Source organism: Dermacentor silvarum, chromosome 1, assembly GCF_013339745.2.
Source record: "Dermacentor silvarum isolate Dsil-2018 chromosome 1, BIME_Dsil_1.4, whole genome shotgun sequence".
NCBI classification, from domain to species: domain Eukaryota; kingdom Metazoa; phylum Arthropoda; class Arachnida; order Ixodida; family Ixodidae; genus Dermacentor; species Dermacentor silvarum.
The window spans coordinates 188,287,173-188,303,124 of NC_051154.1; the positions used below are offsets into that span (position 1 = coordinate 188,287,173).

The 15,952-nt window shown below is 45.0% G+C and overlaps 1 protein-coding gene across 1 annotated transcript in view; it reads right to left on the reverse strand.

The window, feature by feature from the left end:
• The window catches only part of LOC119436538 (kelch-like protein diablo), a 41,913-nt gene that overhangs the window by 17,932 nt on the left and 8,029 nt on the right, over positions 1-15,952 (reverse strand). The window contains exons 4-6 of the mRNA XM_037703408.2: positions 11,635-11,845; positions 6,656-6,839; positions 4,135-4,278 (exon numbers count right to left, since the gene is read on the reverse strand). Of these exons, the coding sequence (XP_037559336.1) occupies positions 4,135-4,278; positions 6,656-6,839; positions 11,635-11,845 (539 nt within the window). The remainder of the gene's footprint in view (positions 1-4,134; positions 4,279-6,655; positions 6,840-11,634; positions 11,846-15,952) is intronic.

Sequence of the window (15,952 nt, forward strand, 5' to 3'; positions counted from 1 at the left end):
TGTCTGTGCCAGCTCAAGTGGCCTAGTGAACAGAGCATATGATGAGGTTCTCCTTATGAAGGGGTGGTATTATAGGTATTGGTACGAGATATCGTGGCAATACGATAATAGAGTCGGCGCGCTATGTGCTAAGTTGCGGGTCTGAGGTGCCGATGTGCGAAATGCCTGGTTGCGGGTCCAAAGAATAGACGCTCGGTGAGCTCAATCGCGCAGTCCGAGGTGCCGACTCGCGAAATGCCTAGCCGCGGGCTCGAGGAGTCGACGCTCGAGGTGCCGATGCGCGAAGTGCCTAGCCGCGGGTCCGAGGAGTCGACACTCGATGAGCGATGTGCCGACGCGCGAAATGCCTAGCCGCGGGCTCTGGGAGTCGACGCTCGCGATGTCTACGCGCGAAGTGCTGAGCCGCGGGTCCGAGGAGTCGACATTCGATGAGCGATGTGCCGACGCGTGAAATGCGTAGCCGTGGGCTCGAGTAGTCGATGCTCGATGTGCTTAGTTGCGCAGTCGGAGGTGCCGATGCACGAAATGCTTAGGCAAGGATCCGAGAATTCCGCGAGTCAGAAGCGCCTACGCGCGAAAGGCTTAGCCTCATGTCCGATGATTCCGTGCCCAAAGCTTAGTTGCGAAGTCCGCGTCGCCGATGCTCGGAATGCCTAGCCACGGGTCTGAGACGTCCACAAAAAGTGGGATCGGCCACGCTACTGCGATGTCCGCGTAGCGCCCGTTTTAACACTCGTCGAGATTAAGGAACGCGAGGAGACCGCAACCAACGCCTCCAACAAGCGGTGCAGACGACGCCATCACGGAGCGAGCACCGGACCAATGGCGAACCGCGCTGGAGTCACGTGGCGGGTGCGGCCAATCGGTGACTCCGGCACGACCTTCAATCATTTGCTTTTTGTGTGCTCGTTTCTGTATGGAGGAGATAGCTGAAGCGGCAAATTTGAAGATGGAGAAATGCGCTTTTCAACGAGACCAAGATGGCGGCGCTCGGCTACGCCATTCCAGAGATATCGTGGCTTGAAAAACGCGGTTCTTAAGCGATTTCCGCGAAATTTTTCGGCACCTTGGCTGATATAACAATTTTTTTAGAGCACTTCTACATGGTTTTCAGGGATGATATTTTGGAATCGGATAGAATAAGAGTTGTAGAAACTGAAAATTTGATTTTCAAAAAATCGATTTTTTTTAGCCATTTTTCGCAATGCGAAAGCGTTGTCCCCCCTTAACCCTTTGCGGTCCGAAACTTTTACCCACTTTCCGGCTGTTCCGGTCTGAAACTATTTTGCCAGTTTGTGGCGCCGCTAACAAAACCACCAACTGTGGAAGAAAAACTCACAGGATATATATTTTTTTCTCTTGCATTCTGCAGGCAACACCTCTACGTATATTTGAGCAGCGTGTGATACCGCTCGAAGCATTCTCCTGGGTGCAGGCCAGGGTTGTTACTGCAGGTTTTTTGGAAAAACACAGTTTCCCTGCTGCCTCCGTTTGTTTATCGATCGGTACAAGCGGCACAGTCCTTGCTGCTTCGGCCTGGGAACTTGTAGACGAAATGGCTCCTCCGATCTAGCCTTTCCTCGCACTCCTTCCGCGCAGACGGGCCTCGATTTTTGGCTCTAGCCCTTACGTCGCCCACCAGCTGTAGGATGAGGTTGCGGCGGTACTGCAGGTGTCGCTGTTCTTTCTCAGCATGATTCGGCAGCTGTGTGCGCCTCAAAATAAAGTGATTGACAATGGAAACCCCTAGAAGCTTTCACTAAATGCACCACCGTAAAATGCATGCGGTGAAAATGTGGTCATGCTTCTCAGCGAACCGCGCAAACGTGCGGTTGCGCGCGGAAGTGAGAACGCTCTGGTATCTAGAAGCCGTGCTGAACATTGTGCTGCAGCCTAGTGCAAAGAGAAGTAAACTTCAACAAACAAAGTTTATTTATCCCTCAAAAGATGGCGCATCATGTATACAGAGAATGCGCACGAATCACAGTGAGAAAAACCGCGAAATTTAACCCCCGAACACCCTTGTCGGGCGGTGCCCGACAGCGGACCGCTACGGCCGTGTTGCATTGTCGGGCCCTGCCGGACAACGGACTGCAAAGGGTTAAAGTAATTGCCATTTTGCACATTCTTCCACCCTTCCTGCCAAAAATCTTCGTTGCGTGTAGTAGCCGGCCATCGGTGTGGCGGGGCGTTCGCCCGATGAGAAAGTAGATTTGCTTTGATGAGGTATGTATTGCTAATTCTTGCGCTCGTGCTATGGTCCCAAGATAATCGCCAGTTACCGTGATCTGGGTTCATTTCACGGAGCAGTTTGTACGAGCGATTTCTCATGAGCAGTGAAAAGATACCTTGCTCACTAATGCAATGAGTTGCCATGACTAACATCTGCATTGAATAAGGCAGGATATACATTAAATATTTATACAGCATGATATAAAGCATTATGCGCATATGTAGTACTTACATCGTTAATTTTATTGGCTTATTGGTGCCTAATGCATGTGTTCTTTCTGTGCTGACAGTGCTGATGCCACTCATTGGGAGCAAAAATAAGAGCAACCGTGTGTGTGCACCCAGCTGCCAACGAAACCAACGACAATCGTCACCGTCTCTGCACATCTCTGCAAGCATGAATGACCGCTTTGTAACTGCACCAAAGAGAAATAAAAGTGACTAAATTACTGAACTCGGTGTGTACCTCTAACTCGATGTCGTATACAATCTTGTTGGACCCCTCCGACACGCACTTGGCTTTCACTGTCACATCACCGCCCACAATTTGTTCCAACGCCACACATGTGTGGAAGCAGACGCTCCCCTTTCTTCAGGTTGCCGCCACGAAAAAAGCTGTCGGCGTCGGCAACCTTCTTGAAACCGCATTGCAGTCTTTGCATCGCTGTTCAGCAAGCACGCGATCTGCCTCCGTAGAAAACGGAGCGCCGTGAGCATGAGCAGCGATTTATGCGTGAGCACATTTACACATTAGGGGCGCTGTCAGGAGGCGCAGCAGCGCCTTCTGGCGATCGTTTTCTCGTCTATATAACTATTGAGGGCGATCAGCGCTACAAGTTACACACACAGAGAAAGAGGGGACGAGCGCGTGCTTAAAACTTGGGGGCATTGTTGCTCCCCACCAGGCCTTCATGTCGTCGAAGAGCTTCTCATTTCTGGTACTTGACCGAATCGTTGACCAGACAGCACTGCACGGAAGAAAAGGATTCCGAAAATATTGCGACTTGCCTGTCTAGAAAACGCATAAACCCCCCCTTCCCCCCCCCCTTTTTTTTCTTTCCCTTGCCTTTGCCTTTCATTACGTAAATAAACTTGAGAAGAGTTCCAGTTAATTTTGGGCTTCAATGCAAAAAGCGACATTTTGTTAAGAACCTAACTGGAACGCCAATGCATTTCTCCGCAAAGTTCGGAATTAACATCTCGAAACTGGTGTCATCCCGAGAATTCGTTCCAAGTGGATCCGCCTTGCGAACTCCACGGCTACAATTTGTAAATTGCAATATGGGCCATCAGGTAATTAGTTCAAAACTTAATTAGTAAATTTTTGTTAATTAAGCAATTGTGCATTTCAATTTCTTGTGCATGTAATGTCCGCCTCTTCGAATAGACCAGCTCATGAACTAGAATTGTGCTATCTGCCACTGGCAACCTTTAAGAATTTTTGAAAGTGTTCGCTGAAACACCCTGTGTGTGCGTGTGTGTGCGTGCGTGCGTGAGAGAGAGAGATAGAAAGGGGAGGAGGAGATAGAAAGGGAGAGAGATAGGGGGTGAAGGAGGGGAAGGAGTGGTAGTGGCCTATGAAACCCTCCCCCTCCCCCCCCAAATAAATTTTTGGCTACACCACTGTGTACATCCTTACGTTTTAAGGAACAGTGGTGAGTTCTTGCTTCCTTGTATGTTGCTTTCCTTCATACTATCCTACCTAATGACCCATTGTCTTACTGGTCTCATAAATGTACACAAACAGGCTCTACGAATACACCTTGTATGCGTGAAAGTTACTCAGAAGCAGTAAACAAATAAGAATGAAAATGTTGCTCAGCAAACTATCATCACATGTTTGGCGCACTCATAAATTTTATCAAAATGTGTCATGCAAACAGGTCGAAGTAGAACACGCACCTTTCAACAAAATTGAGACATGAGACACCATCTTGACCTCCCACAGCATATAAGTAACCATCAAGTACAGCCACTCCGACACTTGTACGGCAGGAGCTTGTCGGGGCAACATCACTTGACCACTGATTTGTTTGGGGATCATACCTACACCAAAGTTGAAATGATGTATTAGCAGGATACAAGTAGAGCTCTCAATATAAATAACAGTGTAAATGACAAACCATGATCGCTTTTCATTCATGCCCAAAGGGCCTGTCAAATATACTCTCAGCATAAATCCAAATGCAAACAAGTCAAATTACTAGCTCTGAATGCATTTCTGCACTTCCAGGTTTGCTTACATTTATGACAGTGGTTTGTTCTAGGCTCCTAAATGTATCTAGACTGCAACATGTCTGCTGGCTACACAGTGACTGCACATTGCACTCTTAAGTAATTACACATAAAGAAAGTGTCCTGGGGCCGTATTTTGTAAGGGTTCTTTCCCTTCAATTCTATTCACTTCATGTTATCTGTCATGCCAAGTGGCCAACCTCTGCAACAATGGCAGCACAGTGGTGTGTGAACCAATAACAAAGCTGGTGGGTTTCCAAGACGTATCCACTTGAAATGAATCTCCAGGATGAGACCAATTTAAGATACTATTTCCCAAAGTGTAGAACAAAAAACATGGACGGTCTGGTTACTATTGTGCATTAATGCATAAATGAGCGTTTTGGTATATAAGGGGAACAACAGTGCATTTTTAAAGCGAGTTTAATGGCACATACCTCCAAATTGGTATGATTCTAGAAATTCATTTCAAGTGGATACACCTTGCAAGCTCACCGGCTACAATTCGTAAATTGCAATATGTGTCATAAAGTAATTATAAGTTAATTAGTGGATTTTTTAAATTATTTGAATATGTGTTTCGATTTTGCGGGCAAGTAATGTCCGCCTCTCTAAAGAACCCAGCTCAAGGATTAGAATTATGTCTGCAACAGGCAATTTTTAAGAATTTCGGAAAACTTAAAAATGATCATCCTGTGTGGCATAGCACTATGCACTCCAGTGCTGAAAAAAAATATCACATACATGAGAGTTAACAATATTAATATACAGCAGCCAATTTGGTTATAACCTGACAAGCAGTAGTTGTTAAAAAGTAAGAAAATCGGCATATATCATCTTCTTCTTCTTTCTGGGGTTTTACGTGCCAAAACCAGTTCTGATTATGACGCACGCTGTAGTGGAGGGCTCCGGATTAATTTTGACCACCTGGGGTTCTTTAACGTGCACTACAACGCAAGCACACGGGCGTTTTTGCATTTCGTCTCCATCGAAATGCGGCCACCGCGGCCGGGATTCGATCCCGCGATCTTGTGCTCAGCAGCGCAACGCCTTAGCTGACTGAGCCATCCCGGCGGGTCGGCATATATCAAAGCTTATACATTATATCATGGGCGATGTGGATGGCGCTAGAAAGGGGCTCGCATGGCATTTAGTTTCTTCCTGGCTTGTACAGTTATAGAGCAGTGGTCTGTGCACATGCTATACAGGACTTTAAAAGGTTTACAGGGTGTATTATTTTATTGTTAACAGAATTTTAAAGAATAAGCCGTCGCAAGTAGCACAATTCTACTCCTTGAGCTAGGTTACACCCAGAGGCAGACATTGCTTGCACGAGAAATCAAAGTGAATATTTGACTAATTACTTCACGCATAAATTTCAATTTCCGAATTGTAGCCAGTTACTTCTAAAGTCATATCTACTTAGAACGAATTCTGAGGATGACACCAATTTTGAGATTTGCATTACCAAAGGTTGCGAGAAAATACATTGGCCTTTCAGCAATTTCTGAGCTTCAATACACAAAAAGGCATTTTGTTAAAAAAGTCAACGGAACAACAGCGCATTTTTAAAGGGGCCTTGAAACACTATTTTCCGAAGTCGAGAAATGCATTTGAAGTTAAAACAGACTATTTCAGAAATACTTTGCAGCAAAAAGTACTTCAATGCGTTCAAAGTACTTCAATGCGTTCAGTAGAAACGGAAGTAATCGCAATCACAGATCAGCTTTGATCCCCATCGCGGTGCTCGCGCTCCTTCTTAAATGCCTTTAACTGCGAAGGCTATGGTGCAGAGGGGCGGTGCCCACAACACTGCCTACTGAACATCACCGTAGCGCAGTTCAAATTTGACGCCGTAGCAACTAATTTTATATGTAAGTACTGGCTGCAGTAATAGAAATAGCACTATTTCTAGGTCAACATCAGCACAGGCACATTGTTGCATTATGTAACATTGCTTTGAGAAAACCAAGTATCTTTTCATACACACTGGAATAAAAAGCACAGTATTCTCTGTTCATAATTTTGTAATGATTCATTAGCATGCAATTTGCCAATGCTACAAATTATGCATTTCATTGTGCATACAAGCAACAAAAGCAATACAAGTGCTTTTTCTGTTCACTTTTTGTCCGTTATAGGTCACCATGATAAGCACAGATAATACAACAAACATGAAAATTCTAACCGTTCGATGCTGTTAAGATATGACTGGCCATCATGACCACCAACAGCATAAAGAAGGTCATTCAACACTGCAACACCAACACCACACCGACGTTTGCTCATGGGTGCCACCATTCGCCACTCGTTAGCCTGAGGATCATAGCGTTCCACACTGGCAATAGCATCGCCACTGCACCATCCACCCACTGAAAGAAAATAAAAAATTTATTTAAGTAGCCAAAATAACTTCTAAGTGCTTCGTGTACTAAAGCAAAAGAAAGCGTACAACACATAATTTCTAACCAACACAATGGGCTACTTTAAACTCGAATCTACACAAACTGATTTACAAAGTCTCAATTATATCAGATCACTGGTAATCAAATCAATAAAACATTTGAGTGATGTTGTTAACAAAGATAAGTCTTGACTACATGGTAATACAGACAGAACTACTTAACTCTGCACCAATGGAAGCACAGCCTGAGGTACAGCCCATTAGTTACCATAGCAAAGCACCAGCTGAGCAACAAAGGTATCAATGAACCCATGCAATTATAATACTGCTTATACTGCTCTTCTAAAGTTACTTGACCATATATTTAATTTATGTATAGTGCAACCAGGATAAATGAAATAGTGCAACCAGGATAAATGAAGAACATGTACTGCCCATAACGTTCAGAAAACACACTCTTACTCGTCTTATGAGGCGGAGACAAAATAAGGTTACGACAGAGGAACGAAGACAGAGCTAGAGTGAGTGAGATACTTTTACAAAGTAATTGCTGAAAAGAAGATCCTGTAACTTAGCAAGCCTGCGCTCAAGCAAGTGCAGCTTTGCACAGTGATAGACACTGAATGATCACCAAAAATGCTGCTATGGTTCACGGCACTGTCTTTGTCAAGTTTATAAGCTGCTGTGCCAGAGTGGTCTAACACATGAGCGGTGGCACTATGTTCAACAGCAGTACAGTTATATATGATAAAGAGGGTGCCTTTCACCCTCATCCTATTGCTTAAAGCCCAGTTGCACTGGCTGTACCACATAAGCAAGAATACTGGTAAGAGACAAGCCCTCAAGCAGAGTTAGCCTCACAAAAGATGGCAGCAATGACCTTCACATCTGTCACATGGCGTATGTGTCACAGTTCATCGAGTTCACAGATGTTAAAAAAGATACCACAAGGACATGAAGTCAGCACTGTCCATAAACTAGTGGTAGACAGAATTTTATTAACCAGTGGCTGCCAACAGCCTAGTGGCCTATGCGACAGCAGACTACATCAGACATATTTTGTGCACATCAGAAGAATAAACAAAACTGGAAAGAAAAAAATAACACAATAAAGATATCAATAGCAAGAGTGCAATGCACAATCGTACCACAAAGACAATCATAGGAAAGAACATATTTCGCCCATCACAATTGTTCCTAGTCACTGCCAACAAGACACCTTCATAATTTGAATGCTGCAATGAACCAGCGCAAACAGCTTGTGCGTTACCGCACAACTTTACCAGTCAGAACATATGACTAATTCCTTACTAAAGTGGATATTTGTACTTTCCAAGTTTCCAACAGAAAGTTATTTTTGGTAACCTGCTGATATAAAAGCCAAATGCAACAAAATTCCACACAGCTGCAAAAGCCTAAGATAAAAAAAAAAAAGGTTTTCTGCAAAATTTCCCATACTGTCAAAGGAAGTTCAAGTGAATGCACCACAGAAAGCTAAAAAAATCACGTTTGTGATATTACAACTGAAAAATAACGTTAAATAAAATAATGAAGGAAGTGGGGCAGACCCCAGACCCTCTCCGACCCTGTCTGAGGTGTCTGCTAGTTCACAAACAGAGCAAGTGTTTGTTTTGTGTTCACAATGTTTTTCAGATTATTGGTGGTGATAAGTGCTAACTAGTAGCACAATGGGCTTTGTAGATACAATATATTATCTGAATATGCACCATTAAGTGCTAAGTGACGGAACTTGTTCACATTTTTGATGACGTTATCACTGCTCAATGCTTTTCTGGTCATACCAGTGCTTCTTTCTTTCCTAGCAGGCAAATGCAGCTTCTGCATCAATGTGAGCTGCTCTCACCAGCACACCTAAGTAGCCATGTCTGGCTCTACAGACCATATCTGCCTTGCGCCACATAACACCAGGTACTGGCAGCATCTACTAAAGGGCTATTTAAATGCTATTAAAGAACTACATGATTATAAGCTCGATAGATCTGTCACATGAATGCCTCGATAGCTACTATGCTAAAGTGTTCAAGTGCAATAAAAGACACAGATGCGCTGAGTTGTCACACAGAAGTGCTTGTGTGTCCACACCCTTCATCAATGTCTCTTATTGCGCTTAAACGTCTTAGCATGTGTCACCAACAAAGTTAAACCTCTAGGTTCATACTTTAAACATGTGGGGATTGAGGGAGGCGCTGGCGCCATTGCGCGGGCTTCACCTGTTCTGCCGTCCCCTCACCTATCCCCGCCCGCTCCCAACTGGTTCCAGCGGTGGCGCTCCACACGCGGTGGCTCGCGGTGAGGGCGGGGGGGCGCTGACCTCACTGCGCGGCCGCTCTTCGGCTGCTAGTTACTGAGCGTGGCTCTCTTATCTCCAGGACCAGCGCAGGGTACATACATGCTTTCCTCTCGTCCGCTGACACCTTTTTGACTAGGACTTGAGCTCGCACACGGTGCCTTTGCCCATGCGGGGAGTGCGTACTTGGGCTGATCCCTTTCCCGACGCTAAGCCGACGAGCGGTGCCTAGTGCTCGCGTGAGGTCGTACCACGCCGAGCCGCACTTGCCGAAAGCCCAAGCCAAAGGAGATTGCCCGAGCTCTCGCGAGTTGACCCATTGGTTATCGCCAGAGCAAGTACCATAACCGCCGGGACTTTTCCCAGCGGCGTGTCCCAGCTTGAGCCTATGCTCTTGCAGCGACGTGCTATAGACGCCCGTTTCTGTATTTTCGCCCTTGGTGCGGGACCCCTTTGGTTCCCCGCCCCGACTTTACAATGCTAGTCGGTACAGCGGGGGCGTGGCACTGCGGGTCTCATGACTTCCGCTTGGAGGGACCGCCAGTAGTTTGTGTGCAGGCGCGCGTACAAATGGGTGCGAGAGAGAAAATCTGGGGGCTTTTGCTCCTTGAATTCTGACTTTGCCTAGGTACTACGGCGAAGAACTTTCTTTGGTCCTTTTGTACAACTGTGGCTGCTGTTAAGGGATCGATGCTATAACTAAATAAACGCATCACTGTTTTGATGATCCAAATATAATCTCACTATCAGGGAGGGAGCAGTCTACCTGACTGGAGCAGTATTTTATTTATTTGGGGTGTTGCGGAGCGCAGCGTAGCAACACCCCAACTGACGCTTCGCGTCAGCGCCCGGCACCACGGCTTCCGCCACGGCACCGGGGCACAAACGAGAGCAGTGTCCGCTTGCGCAGACAGAGCCACCTACAGGGTGCTAAATGTGTTTTAACTGAACACGTAGAAGTGCTTTCGTTCACGTGAATCTCCTGAACGGTGCACTACAGTATGCACTGATGACAAATACATGAGCATGGAGTGCTTTAGAATTAAAGTTATCTGATTCGTCCTCAATCTCACAGGTTCAATGATCCCCTCGCGACTATCGCACGATTTCCTATGTTACCGTTGGACCAAAAAGACGCAACAAACTCACCAGAAACATCGTAGGAGCACAAGAGCAAAATATGTGCACAGCGTCATCAACACAAATGCACATGCTGGCTAGCCTAGGGACAAATGCATATAAAACGAGCAAACTAAGTTTTCCGCCGTAGTACCTAGGCAAAGTCAGATATGCAAGGAGCAAAAGCCCCCCGATTTTCTCTCTCGCACCCGCTTGTATTTGCACCTGCGCACAAACTATACTGGCGGTCCCTCCAAAGACCGTCTCGTTCAAAAGCCTACATGCCACACCACTACTACTGCACGGCTTTTCGCCACTAGAACAAACGCTAGAATAATAAAGCGCGGGCGGCGTGGCCCAGACACCGCCAGACATACAACGCGTCTTGTAAAAAGTCCCTAAATGATTCGGTCCCTAGGCACCTAGGAGCTGCGCTTGGCAAGGTCGCTTTGTCGCTGAGTCTCCATGATTGCCATGGCAACACGTGTTAAGCGGAAGTCACGGGACCTGCAGTGCCACGTGCCCGCTGTACCTACTAGCAATTGTAAAGTCGCTTCCCCGCCACGCGGGCGTTTGTGCAGTGCTGGTGCCAACGGCTGACACGGACGGCCCTGTGGCTTGTTAAGCTTGAACCCGCGGTGGTTGGTCTAAAAAAAAAGTATGGGGTTTTACGTGCCAAAACCAGTTCTGATTATGAGGCACGCCGTAGTGGGGGACTCCGGAAATTTGGACTACCTGGGGTTCTTTATCGTGCACCTAAATTTAAGTACACGGGTGTTTTCGCATCTTGCCCCCATCGAAATGCAGCCGCTGTGGCTGGGATTCGATCCCGCGACCTCGTGCTCAGCAGCTCAAGCGGTGGTTGGTCTCCTGTGAGACACGAATAACCCACAAACAACAGCATGAAAACTGCACTGGACGAAAAGAAGGCAAGACGGACAAAGCATTGATTTTCAGCACTTTGTCAGTCTTGTCTTCGTCCATCAAAACTCTGCTATCAGTAATAGGACAAGGGTGAGAGACGCATTCTCATTGTCTGTAAACATGCCTCCGGTGAGTGCTGGTGAGCACAGCCCAGCTGCTTTGGTAAAAGCCCACTCCAGCCATGTTCACAGTGGCCTGCAGGCTTTTGCAGATAGGACATAAATGCAACAATGGCCATGAAGAATGATGTAGTACATATAACCAACAAGGCATTGAGCAATGTAGTCAGGGTTAATTTCAACTGAAAAAGTAATGCTTTTAACAAAAAAAGAAAAGAGGAAGAAAGAAAATATAACCAAAATACAAGTTCTTTTGCAGAATTTAAAAAAAAAGAAAAACACGAAAGCTTTACCTGCAAAGAGGACTTCACCTCTACGCACAGGCTTCCTAGGCCTAGTGCGTGGGCCCTGCATGAGTGGCCTTTCCTGGGGCAGCAACAGGTAATTCTTGGCTTCATCCACCAAGTCGCGACACACTTCATCGCTTTTAATGAGAAGGTCTGAGCCCACTGTGCCCACAAGAAATTTTGGGCTGAGCAAAGGGAGCCGAACATGCTGAAGCACCTGCAAGAATTTGTAGTGCCAGTTTAGCGCCACTATTCTACAGGTTGCATCAACGCCTAAACAGCACACAGCACTTTTTATTTTATCAACCTTAAAAGCAGATTTTGTGCTTACTGCAGCTTCATTCTTACTGACATTTCCCAACAAGAAGCATCTCTTGGTCTACATGTTCGATAATAAGTTTGGCACCTTTTCGTGTCTGGTCTACCCAGAAGAAAATGAAAAAGCATCACAAGCACCCTTTGTCATCAGAAAAGCAAGTTGTTGCAGAGATGTGGACTGGTTTTGCTGCCTGCCAGCAACTAAGAGTCCCGACGAGTCAGGCAAACAATGATACCAAGTGTTCTATTGAACAACGCAGACCGAAAAATACAACCTCATAAAATTTCAGTGGAAACAAGACACAGGGAAGTGTAAAATATGTTGTTTAAATAAGAACGCAGGTCACTGTACATGGCTTAATCTCATGATCGACGCTGAAGAGTGCCCTATCAGGTGTACTACTTAGAAACCAACTTGTTTTGCTAGGTATAAAGCCAAATGCTTTTGTGCGCATGCATAGACTAAAGTAACTCCTCTGACTATTTAATTATCAAGTTAGCACTAAAGATGCATTCACACTGGTAATTGACACCGGTCGCACGACCAAGGACAACACAAGACTAGAGATGTTCACACTGGCAAGCATTACCTATGAGGTGCCACCTCGGATGGGTTGTTAGTGCTGTTATGCCTGTTCATGTCGAAGTATTTTGCACCTTCATGATTAAACAGCATGAAAGAAAGCACGGGTCACCAACAGAGACATGTCTGCTTGCATCTTGTTCACCTCCTGTAGGCAAAAATTTTTGGAATTCACACCATCTTGCTGTGCTCGAATTTGTGTTTGTTTCAAACGTGCTTGCCTCGCTTCATTTCACTTCTGTTATTCTCTGGCTCTTGCCACATACAGTAGAACCTCGTTATTACAATCTTCACAGGAACCGGAAAATAAAGCGTATCCATCCCAAAGTCGTATCATCCAACGTATTATCCAACCAAATGATATATTGGGGGGGGGGGGGGGGGGACCACTTATCCCGAAACACGTATTAATTGTATCAAAGAGGTTCCACTGTATTTTGAAGATGATCTTACTGCACTGTCTTAAAATGTACCATGATGGTGTCAGTGTTGCAAGGGACAGACAGACAAAGAACTTTATTGGTGGTCCTGAGGAACCACTTTAGGGAGTGAGCAGCTCTGGCTGCTCACTGCCTTGCAAAGAAAGAGCAGCAGTGGTGGAGCATCTCTGTTCTCGGGAAGTTGTATGTAAAGTGTTAGCACATTCCAATATCCTCTTCCAACACACTGCTGACTGGTTTAGCTGTTTTGAAGCTTAGGTCACAGAGCTGAAAAATTGAGAAGAGAGCTACTGTAAAAAAAGCGTTGCTTTTCAACCAAAGTAACCAATTGCTACCATCACTTTGTGACCAAGCTGGGCATGCGACTTGTGCAACTCACCAGTGTGAATGCCTCAAGTATCGAATGCGTGGAACATATTTTTACCATGTGTTCAGTGTGGCACTGGCTTATCTTGGAGTGCCCCGTTTACATTACAGAATGACCACAGTATATTTTCAGGTGAAATGTGTTCGGTCTGGTAACCAGCTGAAGTGAATACATTGGATACCCCTAAACACCCCATTGTGTAAATTTTGAACGTAATATAGTGTCCTAATCACGTCGCAGGAGGCTGATGCATCAACACTACATAATGCCACGCTGAAAATGTGCTGGAAATATTTTTCATGCTGTTGTTATTTGAGTGTTTTGAACTAAGAAAATTCTGAGAAGAAAAAGTTTACGGAAAAACCATATGCAAAACTTTAAAAAAATTGTGTGTGTGTGTGTGTGTGGGGCAGGTGAAGGGGTATCAACACAACTTAAAAAGGCCACACCATAGCATACAAAGTGAAGTACAGAAATGCAAGTGAAGTAAATATATAATTTGATATTTAAAGTAGAAACAAAGAGGCAATGTAATTTTAAGCTGCAAATGTGATGCAAGCAAAAAATAAATGCCATCACCAGAGCCTATTAATTCTTGGAATTTGGCACAGACCTCCTTCCAATGCAGTGTATGTATGGCAACAGGCTACTCTAATCAGCAACCTCATAAGAAATGAATGACGTATTTTAAGACAAAACATGTTGCCTCCTTCACTCTGTTGGCAACATATTCGGAATGCGACACACAAGGTACAAGGAAAGAAGCAATGACACAGCGCTTGTGCTGCCACTTCTTTCCTAATCCCTTGTGTGTCATGCTGCCAATTTGTTGTTATAGAATACCAACTCGTCCAGCATTCCCTCACTTTGTTAGGATGATTACTGTGCGAAACCACAATGGGAAATATAATAATGCACATGGAAAGGGTGGTAGTGGAAAAAGTTTGGGGTGAATTATTTAATTGCTGCACCAGCAGTGTGCCATGAAATAAACTGTGCAGTTCCATTCTACACAAATTTTGTGATGTTTATGTCTGATAGAGGCATCGGAAGATGGGGTGGTAGAGTAGGCAATGATTGCGCTACTAATCTTGAGGGGCAACTGTTGCTGCAAACATTCAGGTCAGACAGTGCAGAAGCAGCTGATCCTCTGTACTACTACATTTATGAAATGCTTTCAACACCCTCAGTGCTTATGTTGAAGCCAGGACAGAATAAACATAACATGCATTTGAAACAAGTTTTCAGATGTCAACCATGTAATAGTAACAAAGTGCATGTTTTCAACTTGTATAAAATATTTCTTTAATGTTGAAAATAGTTTTCTTTAACGCTTCAAATACCGAAAAGCACCGCCTATTACATTTTTTTTTTTTCATATGAATATCACACAAAAATGCCTGAACAGAAGAATGTGTAACTTTGCAGTGTTTTAGGCATTGGCTTAAGTTAAAATGATTTATTTAATTTCAGTGCATGGAGAAGAAGAAGAGAGAGCATGTAAGGAACCCTACATGTAAGGGCAGAATGGAAGACGGGGAGACTGGATGGTGGGGAGACAGGCAGCCCATCTATTGTCACCTCCCTCCCTCCCCCCCCCCCCGACACACACATTTGCTTTGCCCATGGTGCCAAACACACAGCTGACTGAAATTTAACTATCTGCAATTACTGTCATTTTTGTCTTCATGTAAAGGCTGGGTAACTACATTCTGTTTGAAATGCGTCAGTATGATAGAAAACATTACAAAGTTCAAACAAATACTGCCAGTGATGGGTTTGTTGACTATTTTGTCGGATAACTTCAGGAAATAAAGGGGTATTCATACCAGGGAGAAATCTCTCTGCTGCGAGGATAATGCACCACGTGACCACTATGCCACACCTTCAAGCGGTGCGGCCCCTCGGAGCTTCCCGTGGGGATGGGCGTGTGTTTGCTTGGGAGCTACAAATGCTCCCCCATCCCGGGGAGGGAAAAGTGCCCAGCCTTTTCAGCGGCAGCGCATGATCTTGGTGCTTGCGGGGGGAGGGAGAGGATGTTCGCGGGAAGCGACGTCATGAATGATTCCTTCCCTGATCCCCGGGAGAAGTCCCTCGCATGAACACTAGCTAACATGTTGAACACAATGCCAAGCCATGGTGGTCACTTTTCAACTGAAAGTTGGCACGTAGACCAAGTGAAATAATTTACCAGTACACAAGCATTTTTGTGGTTTCGCTTTCAGGCATTCGCGAACTGCTCATTGAGTACACAACATTACAGAACGATAATAAAGCTAAATTGAAGCAGCATAATGGGACAAAAAAAAAAAAAAACATGCACGCATGCATACACAACTGGCCTAGTGCCGTTTTGCATGCTTTCTGTCCTTAATCCCATTGTGCTGCTTCAATTTACTTTCAACATGAATAGACTTGTGAAACTGACAAGCTGATAACCCATATCTAAGCCCTTCTTGTACATCAAAAGCCTATGTTCCTTAACTGCTCTTTGTCTTTTCTTGACCTTTTCTCAAGTGAAAAAGTCCTGGTGCGAAAGGAAGAGCAAGAACATTGACTGCCCTTCTATGCCTAAAATACCTTACCTTTATGTCAAAGTTCACAAGGCCCTTTAGT